This window comes from Oryctolagus cuniculus, chromosome 7 (genome assembly GCF_964237555.1).
Source record: "Oryctolagus cuniculus chromosome 7, mOryCun1.1, whole genome shotgun sequence".
Classification (NCBI taxonomy): domain Eukaryota; kingdom Metazoa; phylum Chordata; class Mammalia; order Lagomorpha; family Leporidae; genus Oryctolagus; species Oryctolagus cuniculus.
The window spans coordinates 5,451,574-5,466,969 of record NC_091438.1 but is presented as its reverse complement, the minus strand read 5'-3'; the positions used below and the strand labels follow the sequence as shown (position 1 = coordinate 5,466,969).

At 43.9% G+C, this 15,396-nt stretch overlaps 1 protein-coding gene across 1 annotated transcript in view; it reads right to left on the bottom strand.

The window, feature by feature from the left end:
- BRINP2 (BMP/retinoic acid inducible neural specific 2) overlaps positions 1 to 15,396 on the bottom strand; it is a 131,794-nt gene that overhangs the window by 28,973 nt on the left and 87,425 nt on the right. The window contains exons 3-4 of the mRNA XM_008263810.3: positions 5,296 to 5,486; positions 4,017 to 4,225 (exon numbers count right to left, since the gene is read on the bottom strand). Coding sequence (XP_008262032.2) covers positions 4,017 to 4,225; positions 5,296 to 5,486 — 400 coding nt within the window. The remainder of the gene's footprint in view (positions 1 to 4,016; positions 4,226 to 5,295; positions 5,487 to 15,396) is intronic.

Genomic DNA, 15,396 nt, shown 5'->3' with positions numbered 1-15,396 from the left:
ACATTTGATCAAGGAAACTCTCCCAATGAGCAATCATCAAACCTACGTCCACTTCTAATCTTTGGACATAAACAACTTTTTCATCATCCCTTAAAGGCTTCTTTCCTCTCCTTGCCTGATTCAGATTTGTTTCATCACTCCAATCATCACTTCTTTGTATGTGCTCTTCATTCCCTTTTATTTTTCATCTAGCGGGTGCACGCACACACACAATGAGGTAAATAAGGCCATTAAGAGATGACACGGAGTGCAAAGTTGGTCAGGTCCATGGAGAGGAAGGCATATTAAAGAGACATTTGCACTGCCGATCCAATGCCTACCTTCTATTTCCTGGAAAGACCAAGTCTTCTACAACTTTGACACAACCCACTACAGGAATGAAACAGTTATAGGGGTTTCCAGTGAGTTCTTCTTGGCAAAACACAGTTCTTAGTTCCTTTGTCTCATTTCACACTCCTGAAATACTCCCAAATGCACCTTACACTCATGCTAATGGGAAGTCATCCACTTACAGCTCTCAGAATTATGCCACAACTCATACTTCTGCTAATCTGATGCCTTCTCTTGAGTTAACTTCCACTGTGCTCTCTAGACCTCATGATCAGCCCTCAGCAAAATCTCCTACGGTCTCAACTTCTCAAGAGTCCATTTTGTTTTCTTGGTGTAACCACAGCCTAGCAGACCCTGAACGGTCTTCTTGCAGCCTTCTTTAGTAGTAGCTAGCTTCTTTCTCATACTTCGCTCCTGGAAGCGAAGTGGGTCCTCCACCGTGATATCCTCAGCACTGCTCCTCCTTCCTCTTTAACTGTCAGGCTGTAACACTCACTCACTCTCCTTATTACAGTTTATTTCTTCTGTTATTCCTCCGCCCTCCCTGAGGATTTTCAGTATTAAATATACCGTCATTCTTCTGACCACTAGGCCTGCATCATTCCTATTATCTCGGTGTTCACAGAGATTATCCTTTAACAACCTGACCTCTCAGTTTCTTGGCCTTCTCATCTCATTCCTGTGTTGCCTCTTCTTATGTCTAGCCCAATCCTAGCCATCCACACCCATGGCCACGCCAATGAATCTGATTTTACTGGTAACAGAATTCCCTCTGTAAGCACAACATTAAGCACTACACACTCACATTTCCTCTAGTCTCTCCCAGTGAGCAATCATCAAACCTACGTCCACTTCTAATCTTTGGACATAAACAACTTTTTCTTTCATCCCTTAAAGGCTTCTTTCCTCTCCTTGCCTGATTCAGATTTGTTTCATCACTCCAATCATCACTTCTTTGTATGTGCTCTTCATTCCCTTTTATTTTTCATCTAGCGGGCGTGCGTGCACACACACACACACATTGTAAAGTCTACTATCTATTCCATGCCTGTCAGCACATGAACTAATGACTGTAGTGGATAAAACTCATAACAGCCCTGCCTGATCTCATTATTTTTCTGACCACACATCTCAAGCAGGCCCTCAATATCACCCAGAAGTCCATACATTTACCTAGTAACTTGATATTCCTAATGTGTACTCATTGAGAAGACCATTTAATTCATTCTTCTCTCAACAATTCCTACTCTTTCCTTTTAGCCAAGGACGTTGCTTCTTGTTTCAACAAGAAATATAATCACTCAGAAGAGAAGTGCACCTTCTCACCACCACATCTGTTCTACTGCATTTGTCTACGTGTGCACTCCACTGCCTCCTGTTACAAAGGAGGACGTGCTCATTTCCCCACGTAAGACCAACACTTCCACTTGAGCATGGATTTTTGCACACTCAGTGATTTTTCTTCTGCAATTATCTCCTGGCTCGTCTGCATCATCACTGCTCCCTCTCTGCTAAATTATTTCAATCAACATACCAATAAGCTGGAATAATCCTCATCTCAAGAGGAGACGTCTCACCTCCCCTGGCCCTAAATCACTCTCCATGATCACTCATGTTGTCTTTACAGTAAAAGCATTGTTAGGACTCATATCTGGTTCCTTGGTTTGCTGTCTCTCTTCATGCCACTGAAACCACACTTCTCTATGTTGGCAATTATCTCCAGGTCACCAAATCAAAGGTCACTTGTCAAGCTTCACCCTGGTGACTTCTCAACAGCACTTAACACAGTTGCCTTTTTCTTCTTTTGTGAAACAATTCATTCACATGCCTGTGTGGTACCGCTTTGGTTTTCTTTATAGCTCTTGACTTTGTCTGTCTTCTTGTTGGCTCCTTCTCCTCTTCCCCATTTCTGAATATTGAGGTACTTCACAACCCAACACTATGACCTCTTTACTTATTACAATCATTCATTGAGTGATCTATCTCATTTTATCATTTCCCATGGTCTTAAATACTAACTTCACATGTGTATATGTGTATGTATCTATCTCTATTACCTTTCTCTTGAAATCCTGAAGTATTTATTAGGTATCTGTCCTTGGATGTCCAATAGAAATGTCAAATTCCATATGTCCAAAACCAAAGTCAATTTATTTTTCTCAGATCTGCATCTCCTCCCAGTGTCAGCCTTCTCAGTAAATTAAATCACTGTTCATTTGGTTGCTCTGCCCAAACACCTTGCAGTTAATCTTGATTTCCATCTCTGAAGCCACTAACTAATCTGGCAGCCTCTGCTGTTGAGACACGTTCTGAACCTGCCAACTTCTCAGGATCTGTACTCCCTCAGTTCTGTCCAAGCTGCCATATCATCTCACTTGGACCTACTGCCCTGCCTCTGGGATCCTCCTTTCTTCTGCCCTCATCAGCAACGTCTGCAGCCTCCTCTCCCTCTCCACCCCTTTCTTGACTCCACACTAGCTACACTAGCTACATGCACCATTCACTAAGAAGCACAAGCTTCTAACCCTGTCCAGAACTCTCTCTCAATATGCCCCTTGGCTTATTCCCTCACTTCATTCAGGTCCCTGTTTAAAGACATTCCTTCAGACAGATCCCCCCTAAAGTTCACATTCCTGTCTTACTATTAATCACCACTTGACAGTATGTATTGTTGAATTACGTCTCTGCTACTAGAATTCAAATTTCTTCAAGGGACCTTATGTGTTTTCTTCACTCTTGTATTCTCAGGACCTGGAACTGTGCCTAACACAACACAGGTGCTTCATCCACATTTATCAAATGAACTAATAAGTGAACAAAATTTCCTTGTGGATGGCAGGCTATATGACAATTTGGATGTCTATACATTCTCTTAACTTCGTACTTCCTATGCAAAACACCAAAGAGCGTTCTCACGTATTTTCACTAGTCTTCCCTAATATAGGGACTTCCCTAGAAACCTGCTCTACAGAAGTAGAGATGGCATGATGAAGGTGACAGTTATTAAAGTCACAAAAACTATCGAGCGTGTTCCTACATACATGGCATCCTTTCTGTTAAAGTTCTTTGTGGTTCTCCACCGCATTTTGACTTCTATTAAACTTTCTCATCATGCCGTGTGACCCGGCCCCGATGCCTTCTAATCTCCTCTGCACCTGCCTGCTCTCACAGAGCTCTTGTCCCCAACAAGGCAATGAGCCAGTTCCTTCCTCGGGGTTTTAGCCCTTTCTGTCCTCCTGGCCTGGACACTCTTCCCTCCACTCTACACAAACCTTATTTCTTATCATTCAGACCTTACTCTCAATGTAACTCCCCAAGTGCTTTCCCTTACTCACTTAGCTAATTTCCTTTGTCCCAGCAAATAGGATCTTATAACTCTATCTTTTCTTTATACCACGAACTAAAATGACTTTGTTTGTTTTCTACTTATTTTCATCACTAGAATGCAACCTCTAGGTGAGCAGAGAGTTTATTGGCCTTTACAACAACCCCTTGGTTAGGGCCTGCTTCAGGGTACATGCTCCAGGGGCGTTTGATGTAAAAGGAATGACCCGACCACGTCTGACAACTGCCTGTGACTCCATTAGAAAGCTTCCTTCAACTCCTGGATCCATCCGTCAGCTCTGGCTGACCCGGAGCTGGTTGTTTCTGGCCTGCCCCTACCCCCACACCTCTTAGGGCATTACCTTGATGGCCCCTGTGGCTATCTGGATATGGTGCAGCCGTCGCAGGGTGCTCTCTCTGTCGATGAAGTAGGACGCTGCCAGCTGGTGCAGGGTCTCCAAGGACACAGCCGAACTGTTCCCACTGCCCCCCGCTACAGGGGCTCCTCCTGCTGTCTCCGTCTTTCTGCTCAGCTTCCGCTTGTCCACGAAGATGGTCAGAGACTCCTCTCCTATAGCAAATGACATGGGTTCACTGGTGAGGCCTTTGACTCCTGAAATCAGCGGCCAGGGCAGACAGATCTAAGAGGAAGAGCCCACTGCCCCCCCCCACGCCCCCGCCCCACCGACCCCTACCCTCTACATAGGAATCTTCTCAGACATGCCGCTGGGTACCAGGCCTCTCTGTCTGAGAGGCCCTCCTTCTCTTCCTTAGTTCTGTAAGTCCCCTGAAGTCGCGCCCTGCCACCTCCCCCCACCCCACCACTGCTGCCCAGCTTATCCATACAACACCCTCCATTGATCTCTGGCTCAGGCAATCTACCTCCACTGGGGACACACAGTTCTCTCTCACAAGTTGCTTATGAGAAGTTTCTACTGCGCTATCTCCTCCCTAAGAAATGGCAAAAGCCTGAACCCTGGCTCTCCCTCCCCACCTACCACGTGGTGACACCTGGCCTGAACTCGTGGAGTTCAGCTTCTTTTTTTTTCAACAGTAAGCTAAATGATGGACTAAATCTTGCTGTCTCCTTCCATGGACAGAGATACTCTGCTCCTTCAGAGCTTGTGATTCGGCCCTGGGTCCCAGAACATCTTCACCCCCACGAGGGGGAGCTTCGCTAGCCCCTAATCACTGGAATTGTTGTGGCTGGTAGCCATTCTTTAGAGAGAGCAGACAGGGTCAAGACTCAATGGTCACCGACTTTGTCTATGGGTCTGACAAGTGCAGCCACAGCAAATATTAGGAAGTGGAGAATCATCAGGGGTTTGATGGCTTGGTCAAAAGAAAACTGGCAGTGCCCCCTGCTGGCAAGTGCTTAGCAGGACCCTGTCTGTCCCTCTTTCTTACCCCACACCCCTCTCTGGGAGGATGCTCATAAGCAAATAGAAATATTCTGGGAGAATTTAGATGTCTGGAGATTACATTGGTTTCAAAAACACTAGAAAGAAACGCTTTCTCAGGAAGCAACAGTTCAGGAAGAACAAAAGACCCAGGGAGACTGTTGGAGCTGTAGGCACAGGTTCTTAGAGCAATTTTCAATGATCTGGCGACCAGTTAGCTTGGGATCCGGATGCTGCTTACCTCCAAGGGTGGCAGAAAGTAAGAAATGAGTGCCGTACTTTTTGATCAGGTTTTCAGTGACCTGCTGCAGGCTGGGTCTCCTCCCCAGGAGGCGGATGTTCCGGATAAACTCTGGGGCTAGAGGCAGTGGCAAACTGAAGAAATCTTTCCTTTCCAGGGCCAGGTTGTTCACCTTCCAGCGGGCAAACTCCCTGGAGGAAAACCCGAGAGACAGGGGAAAGCTCATTGTATTGCAGATGGGCTGCAGGAAGCCTGTAGCGGTTAGTGCTCTTCTTCCACTTCTGCCCCCATCTCCTCCCTCCCCACCCGGGGTGGGCACCAGGAGCCCTGTCACCTGGCCTGTCACTCTCGGGCTGCAGGAAAGCCCTATCTCAGCTGGCCTGCACCACCCTACTTTTTGCATTGAGAGTGGTTGATGAGCTCTTCTCATGTACGTGGTCATGGCTACTGCATGGAATAGTAGGAAGACCAGATTCTGGAATGGTGTTTGCAAGGGTGATATCATCCCAACTCTCACCACAGGCTATTCACCTCTTCCATTACGGCCTCAGTTACCCACCGGTCAAGTCACGAAGTTTGCACTAGAACAGTTCTCAAACTGGTTTTAGTCTTCGATTCCCTCATAAGCTTAAAAATGATTGCACCCCCTATAGTTGTTCATGAGGTTTGTATCTATTGATATTCATCACCTTAGGAATTACAACTGGGAAAACAATGTATTTAGGATAACAATCATAAACCCATTATATATAACATTACTAACAAATTTTTGTGATAATAATTATATATGTTGTCAAACCAAAAAGCTTAGTAAGGGTAGCACTGCTTTGAGTTTTTGCAAATCACTAAAATTTTTGGCTTAGTAGAAAAGACTTGCTTTCTCATACTCACTCCCACTTTCAATCTGTTGTCATAATTGTAATTTTTCTCTTAGGGCTTCAGATTTCATACTGTTATTTTCCCAATCAATTAGATTTTTGTACTCTGTTACTTTAAAATGTAGTGTTCTATATCATACTTTAAATGAATCTTTTTACCCTGCATGATTTTGTAACATCATGCATTGACCATCTGGAAAATATTGGATCACTGAGTTATGCAGCTCTTCCACATTTTGACATTTTTCATTATAGAGCAGCAAAATATCACATTAGTTAATATCACCACCAATCTCATCGGAAAAGTCTTTAAAAATATTAGGAAGCTCTCAAGATCATGATGATGAATACACATTTTCCAAAGTTCTAATTTTTGTTTGAAAGCTTATACTTAATCACGAGTAACAAACCCTATCAGTTGTTTTCATTATAGAGGTTGTCTTCCTTTTTTTTTTTTTTTTTTTTGAGAAAATGTCTGCCAAACACTCAAGTCTGAGTAACTATAACTCATTTGTTGGTGGTGTGTTCAAGAAAAATGGAGCTCCATGGGAAAAGTAGGTGGTCCAGCTTGCAAGTCTGTCACAGACATATTTTTCTTTGAGATAACCAAGGTATTCTGGGGGCCTCAGATGTGCATTCTGTATACTTTTCAATGAATAAAACAATATTTAAAAGGCACGTACTCAAGCTCAAGATGGCATAAAATTAAGATGTGGTATTGCCTTCAAGACAGTCTTGGGCGAGACTAGAATGTGTAGTGTGTGTGTGGCTAGGGCAAGTGTGAATGACCAGTACATGACGACAGCTGTCATTTGGTGTGACTGTGTTTCTTCAAACTACGATGCCAGCAGTTTTATTCAGCACTGCTTTTGCACCTTCAGAGCAAGTGTCCACAGGGCCACTCTTCAAGGGACAAAGAGAACTCACATTTTGAGAAAGTTCCTCTCTAGTCCCATCCAAGATTTTCATGTTCAGGCTTTGACCTTCACTGAAATGTTTGCAATTTAAAGAGGACAGATTTCCAAGGGGAATATTTTTGCTGGAGTGAAAATGAAAGAGTCCTATTCGTTAGTAAGAAAAGAGTTTTCCATTGTCTCCCACATTATTCTGGTAAGGACCAGCTCCACTGTCTGGAAAGCAGCAAAATGTCAAGTTCTCACAACATCCGCACCCTTCCCAACCCTGCTCATCATGCCCTTGGTCTACCCTTCCCCCAAATCCACGGAATACAAATGATGAGGCTGCAGAAAAATAAAATCATTAAGAATAAATAAATGAAAATCCACGCCCAAGTTGAGGCTGTAGAATCCTCCCCGTCAGGCTCTAGACTAAGAGAGAGAGGAGGAACATGCACCAAACAGTTCTAAGGAAAACAGGTGACTAATAATTCCTGGCTCCAACAAAATCTTTAAAACCTTCGCTGTGTGGCTTTATTGATCTAAGCAGGCAAGTTTGTAATAATACATCACCAGTTGTTTCTATTGTGCAGGAAATGCTAAACTTTAAAGTACAGCGTATTTGTCATGAGCATTTTCTATCCCAAATCCCGCTACAGGGTAAAGAACATTTCATTTCTAATTGGCTGGATTGGAATTATGATCCTCTGCTTGGCTAGTTGACATTACACTGATGAATCTTAAATTCAGTTTCCTACAACAAAACCCTCAAAGTCATCAAACCTCAATCCTTTGGGTTAGGCCATACCTAGTCTCCATTAACTAATATTTTTTATCATATTCTTTCACTAGATTTTGGGGTGGGGGGCATTCTTCCATTTTTCCAAAATTTCTTACAGTGCTCAGAGATCTTCATTGAATGGAAAGGCCACCTTACCCTACAGAGGGACCTCATGCTAATTACATCTAATAAATAAATTCAGAGTCACGTGGCTTGGCTTGCTCAGCTCCTTTGCTGAGGACCATAAAGCATGACTCCCTCTGAGACACGTTCTCTGTCCGATCCAAAACACGCTTCTTCCCTCTCTGCTCCCAGGCTTGCTCCATGAACTTATCAAACCTCATAGACTCTATTTTATTTCCTTTCCCATTAAAAGGTAAAATCTATGAGGGCGGCATTTTTTTCCCCATCCTAGTAAACTCCGTATCTCCAGCAACAGAATAAAAGTGAATGTCTCACAGTAGGACAACAGCAGAGTTGCTTTGTATTTTTGTGGAGTAATTGGATGAGAGATTCTCCAAATCACTTACTTTGTTATAGCTCTTCTAATCCTTTAGTGACTTGCAAATTATTGACAACTTGATAAGCTATGGGGTGAGAATTCATGGAAGCAACACCCAATTTGTAAGTGATCTTAAATGGAGTAAACATTCTAAACGTGAACACATGCCAATGAAGAAATCAGACTTGACTTATGAAATGAAACATGCATGATTTTGTGCATTTAAAAATATAAATATATAAACATATAAATCTATTTTAAAAATATAAATTTTAAAAATATAAATAAAAAATATAAACATGCCAGGGACTGGCATGTTCTTTTGCTATGATACACTGACTCTGGGCCATCTTATGCTGTCTTCAGGGAACATGGACAACTACCAGTGACTTTCCACTATCCACACTCCAAAGTTCAGTGAGTGAAAAATCTCCCCGTCACAAACTCTATGCCCAAATCTTTTTTTTTTTTTTTTGCATTGTGGAATTTTTTTTTAAACTTTTATTTAATGAATATAAATTTCCAAAGTACGATTTATGGATTACAATGGCTTCCCCCCCCCATACCGTCCCTCCCACCCACAACCCTCCCCTTTCCCACTCCCTCTCCCCTTCCATTCACATCAAGATTCATTTTCGATTATCTTAATATACAGAAGATCAGCTTAGTATACATTAAGTAAGGATTTCAACAGTTTGCTCCCACACAGAAACATAAAGTGAAAAATAATAGATGATTTTTTTTAATGATGCTGAAATCAGATCAGACCTATTGTCATGTTTAATCCCAGTGAGAGTCAAGTTGGGAATTGATAATTTCTTTTTTTTTTTTTTTTACAGAAGATCAGTTTAGTATGCATTAAGTAAAGATTTCAACAGTTTGCACCCCCATAGAAACACAAAGTGAAATATATTGTTTGAGTACTCGTTATAGCATTAAATCTCAATGCACAGCACATTAAGGACAGAGATCCTACATGAGGAGTAAGTGCACAGTGACTCCTGTTGTTGACTTTACCAATTGACACTCCTATCTATGGCGTCAGTAATCTCCCTATGCTCCAGTCATGAGTTTCCAAGGCTATGGAAGCCCTCTGAGTTCTCCGACTCTTATCTTGTTTAGACAAGGTCATAGTCAAAGTGGAGGTTCTCTCCTCCCTTCAGAGAAAGGTACCTCCTTCTTTGATGACCTGTTCTTTCCACTGGGATCTCACTCAAATCTTAATGACCAGCATCTCCATTCCTCCACACTGGATCTGACAAAAACTTCTGCACACGCATAGTGTCAAAGAATCCCCAAAGAAGCAACAGTCCCGCAGCTCTACTCTTTCACTTGTCTTCATTTTCCAATGCCTCAATCGTATTTCACTCAAGCCAATAAATAGTTCTGAGTATATTTTACTTCAATGAGGAAATCAAAGCTCAGAAAGTGAAGTAATTTGCCTGCTGCTGCATAGCTCCCAGGAGGAAAAGCTGGCCTGTTAGAACTGGCAAGAACATTTGAGTAGCAGTTGCCAATTTTTTTCCACATTCTTCTATTCCTTGAAAATTCTCTTTGCGTGAAGCACTGATGTTAATGAATGAGGCTGTGGAGATGAGAGGGGACCAGTGCAAGTAGTCCTGTGACCACACACTTTGTTAAAATGCCCCAAAGGCCGAGGGACTCGATATACAGCCAGGCGTGTAATCCATTTGTGACATATGCCGGTGCAGGCATGCACACTGCTTCAGAAAATCCACCCTAACCCTCTCGTGTTATCATAAAATCATGAAGCAGAGAAGAAAGTGTTTTTTCTAAAACAACATAAGAACAAAAAGCTAGCATCCTTGACTTCTCCCTCTGCTTTAACAGCAGCTATGATGATGGTGACAACAGCAGCTGAGACCTAGAGACATTAAGTTACCTTGTATGAAGCCACATAATTAGTAACGGGCAGAGTTAAGCTTAACCCCCAATACCTATGGTTGAGTTCAGTACCACTCTGCTGTTTCTACAATGAGTTCCTTCTTGTAGATAAGTGCACTTTGTGTAGTCTAATTCTTTAATTAAACACACACACACACACACACACACACACACGGCGGGGAGAGGGAGAGGGAGAGAATGAATGAATGAATCCCACACTTGATGGTTCACTCCTCAAATGCCAGCAACAACCAGACCTGGGCTGTGCCAAAATCAAGAGTCAGGAGCTCAATCCTGGTCTCCCACGTGGATGGCAGGGAGCCAAGTACATACGCCAGTACACTGACACCCAGGGTATGCGTTAGCAGGAAGCTGGAATGGGAAGCAGACCAAGAACTAGAACCCAGGCACTCTGATATGGAATGTAGACATTCCAAGAGGTGTCTTAACTGTCATGTCAAATGCCTGCCCCTAATTCTTTTGAAACATTTACTACTATTTTTTAAAAAAGTCTTATTATCTAGAACACACTAGTCCTTTAATTATCCACAAAAAAAACCACAAATTTATTGAATATCCCAAGCAGAGTGAGGCATTTACACTATGGGGAAAGCCTCTTGGGGGGTGATGGTTTCAATCTGCCTGTCTGCAGGAGGAGACCCTGAGGCCCAGAAACAAGCCAGACCAGATGCAATGCAACGTGGGAAAAAACTGAGATAAAAGCATGGATCCAACTTCCATGGCTGCTCAAGAAATCACAACACTGGATAACAAATGGCCCAGAAAAATGAGGGGCACTGTCTTAGGAAGCTTTCTATGAGCAAATAATTAAAAAAAAAAAAAAAAAACACCATGGTTAGCATTTAATGAGTTGTTACTATGTGTCAGGCATTCCAAACATCTTGCAAGGATTAGCCAGTACTCAATATACCCCTAAAAGGCGGAAGTACAATCATCTTCATTTCATGGATGATTAAACTGAGGTACAAATAAGTTAATGTGCCCAGTAAGTAACAACCAGCAGATGGCAGAGTTAGGATTGAAACACAGGCTGGCTCCAAGAGACGGCATTCCCCACTAGGCTACACAGTCAAGTACAAAAGGATCACAGTGATATTGTGAGTGGGAGAGAGAGACAGAAACAGAGAGAGCAAGACACAGAGTTGCATTGCAGGAAGAATGTGTAAGGATCAGGACTACAATTCATCTGAGAACTTCATGGGAGAAAGGACCCACACAAAAGAGGGCACGTAAGGGCTACAATTACCAACAACAAATCCAGAAGCAAAGCCTGCTCCCCTGGTTGATCGCAGTGGGTGTCAACCCAGAATCAGCTCAAGGTCTCAGCCAAGGTCCAGCCACTGAGGCTCCTAGAGATTTTCTCTCCTCCACTGAACTCCTTCCCTGCCCTTTAGGGGCCTTTCATTGAATCAAAATAATGGGGAAACATCTGCGAATGGAGTTTGAGCCAGAAAGTGGTAAAAATGTGCTCGCAGAACTTATTAACCTGGTTCTTTCCAGCATCCAAAAACCTCAGAAGGCAACACTGGAAGGCAGCCTGAGCTATTCAAAGAATAAACGTTCATTTCCGATTTTTCATTTAGCCATTTTCCCAGTAATAAAATAATCAAGGCTCTTTTTTTTCCTTAGGAAAAGGATGTTTTCTATATATCAATTATATTAACACACTGCTTCAATTAAGCCATCATCTTTGTTTCAATTAAGACACCAAGTAAATCTCCATTTCAATTTAGCCATTTCTCCTAAAATCTTCTCCCACTGTGTTTGTTACACAGTAAACAGTCTGGGAAAGCAAACAGCTTGAACAAGACTGCAGCGCCCATGGAAAGTGCACTTAGAGCAGTGGCAGCCGCTGCAGAGAGGGCTCAGGGCGGAGCCAAGGAGCTCCATTCGGACTTCCCGTGTCCATCTGAGGGGGTCACCTGGCGTTTCAAGCAGGTGCTTTTTGTAGATTATCCTACATTTCAGCCAAAGGGTAACTGTGCCATAAAATATTTAATAACAATGAAAACAGAGTGTAAGGAAGAGAAATACACACACACACACACACACACACACAAAGGGATCATACAGAAATTGTTCTCACCATCCTTGTCCCAAACTGCTTAGCACGAGTGCTCCCCACTGCCAGTAAGTCATGCTTCTGGGTGTTTGAGTTCTGGGGTTTTCCCAGAACCCCAGGAGTCTTGCAATAGGAGGGCTGAGCCCCAGCAAAGCCACTCCTTAGGCAGCCAGGAGCACCAGTGGGGCGCTAGGTTTCCAGTGAGTAGTAAATGGCTACAAGGTGTTCCTCATTGAAAAACTGTAAATCAAACGTGGTGTCTCCAATTACGGCTACTGACTCTTTCCTGTCCATCCATGCTTCAGCACTGTTCCTCTGCCTTCCGCAAGGTCAGTGAGAAGTCTGCCAGCAAGGATCCCCCTGCAGGGGCGCAGGGCTCCTGAGGATGAGTGCCTTGGAAAGAGCACAGCTGGGGTCTTCGGGGCCAGGTGTTGTTCCAGAGCTGCACACGGGAGCACTATTTTTCAGGCTCAGCTGCGGCCATTGATCTGCCCCCCACGAAGAGCCATTACCTGCAAAGCCTCCCTCCCCACGAAGCCTTACAGGAGAGAGTATTAAAAAAGCTTGTGGAAAATAGAATTAAAAGATATTTTTATTTCTGTGCCAAAAAGCTTGAAAGTCATGCATATGAGGCAGGTGGTGTTCAAAAACTTCATGGAAAATACGAATCATGAAAAAACCATGTGTGGATTTCAAATGTTTTTGCACATTAGAATTTATTAAGAATAAACTTACTATGTAATTCCATTTTTCCATGAACTGTTTGAACTACCTTTGTGTGTGTGTGTGTGTGTGTGTGTGTGTGTGTGTGTTTAGAAACAAAGCTAGAGGCAGGCATTCAGTATAGCAGTGAAGCCACAACTTGGCTTGCCTGCATCCCATAGCATCCCTGGTTCAAGCCCTGGCGGCTCTGCTACTGATTCTGCTCCCTAATAGTGCATCTTGGGAGGCAGGACATGGTGGTGTGATGCCCTGGTTCCCTGGCACTCCTGTGGAAACCTGGACTGACTTCCCCGCTCCTGGCTCCAGCCTGGCCTGGCCCTGGCTGTTGCAAGTATTTGGGGGAAGTGAACCAGCAGTTACAAGGTCTCTGTTTGCCTTTCAAACAAAAAATGAAAATAAATAAATTTTAAAAATAAAACTACTCCTCCATGAGTCTGAAATCTAACAGTAATGAATACTGCAGCCTGTAATATCAGTGCCTGTGCAGAGGTCTCTTGCGAGTAGGGAGATTATTCTATTACAGGTTCTCTAATAGATCTTTTATCTTCCTCTGCGGGGAGATAAAGTAATGTTCAGGCGTATTTCCAAGGCCACCAGTATGGTTACACGGTGGCTATTTGTAAAGTCACTTTCAATGCATCCTTGGCATGCAGCTGTCCCCACCCCCTTGCACGTGGCATCCTGTACCATCCTAGCCCTGCGCCAGTGTGTCCCTGTGCACTGCCAGATACTTGTTAGACTCCAGGCCGTGTTTACTGGGGAGGGAACCAGGCCTTCCCAGCCAAGCCAAGCCAAGCCATCATCACCTGCTCACTCAGGCGGCAGCGGTTTCTCGGAACAGAATCTGGGCCTGCCGGAGGGACTGGGGAGAAGTCCTAAGGCAGCCACGGAGCCCAGGGTGCCCAGTCTCAAGCCCCACTTTGAAAGCAGGGAAGAACCAGAGGCTGTGCAGTAAGGAATATTGCTCCTTTCTGTGTTTTTCAGCCCTTCTGCTCCATTCCTGATAATTTGCTTCCTAGGGCCCACTCCCTCCAACTTTTAGTGCCCAAAGTGTCTACAAGGGCTGAGCTATCATTTTCCCAACAGCTGTTCTGGTAAGGAGCATACTTGTAGGAAAAAGATGGCCAGTTTTTCTTGAAAAATAAAGGAAGGCACAGGATCGGCTATTGAATATTTGGGAACGTTAGGGCAAAAACGGATGGATTGGCCCTCAACCAAGGACATAAGTAGTTTTCTTGTCATTTTTCCTGTGCCTTCACTTCGTCAAACTGTCAGTCAATGACCCAAGGCAAAATGTCTCACATACCAACAAATCTTGGAGAAAACTGCAAATGCCTTTGTCCTCTACGCCCACCTTTGGCTTGGCGGGCTGTGTTCCCCAGCTAGCTCAGGACTTGCTGACTGGACACAGGAGAGGCAACAGGCACGGTGCAGAACTGCGCCGCTCGTTTCCCTAGAGAGCTCCAGACACAAAGAAGCTTTCCTTTCCTTCGCCAACCTGCCTCACATCCAGAGCCACTGCTTCCATCACAGACCCAGTCCACCAAGGGAACACATGACCATTCGTTCTTTTTCGTAGGACTCCCATTTTTCATCCTCAACGGGAGTACATGTGCATTGAGCGATGCCAGTCATTTACCTCTGCGGCTCAGCTGAGACATTTTAGAAGCTCAGGGATATAGCCTGCTCTGGCTCCTGTACAGAAGGCAGTATTTCTAGACACATCACATCACCAGGAGATTTCTATCTCGACAACAGATTACTATAATATACTTGGCTATTAGAGCCTCTACTGCTAAAATGAATAAGACGTGATTAATCTGAGCTGTAAAAAGAAATGATAATAAAAACCATAATCTCTTATATTGGTGTAGTGCTTTCCTTTAGTTTTTTATTTTTTTTTTAAATTGCACTCAATTTTCACACCAGTTCAAGAGATACAGTTAAACAACTGATAACCTTCTACTGATTGATAATGGAAGAGAGGGTTGATGGTGGTGGAATTTGACTAGAACCAAGATCAGGCTACTGGGAGCCAGCGCCATGGCTCACTTGGTTAATCCTCCGCCTTGTGGCGCCGGCATCCCATATGGGTGCCGGGTTCTAGTCCTGGTTGCTCCTCTTCCAGTCCAGCTCTCTGCTGTGGCCCGGGAGTGCAGTGGAGGATGGCCCAAGTGCTTGGGCCCTGCACCCGCATGGGAGACCAGGAGGAAGCACCTGGCTCCTGGCTTCAGATCGGTGCAGCGACGGCCGTAGCAGCCATTTGGGGGGTGAACCAACAGAAGGAAGACCTTTCTCTCTCTCTCTCACTGTCTAACTCTATCTGTCAAAAA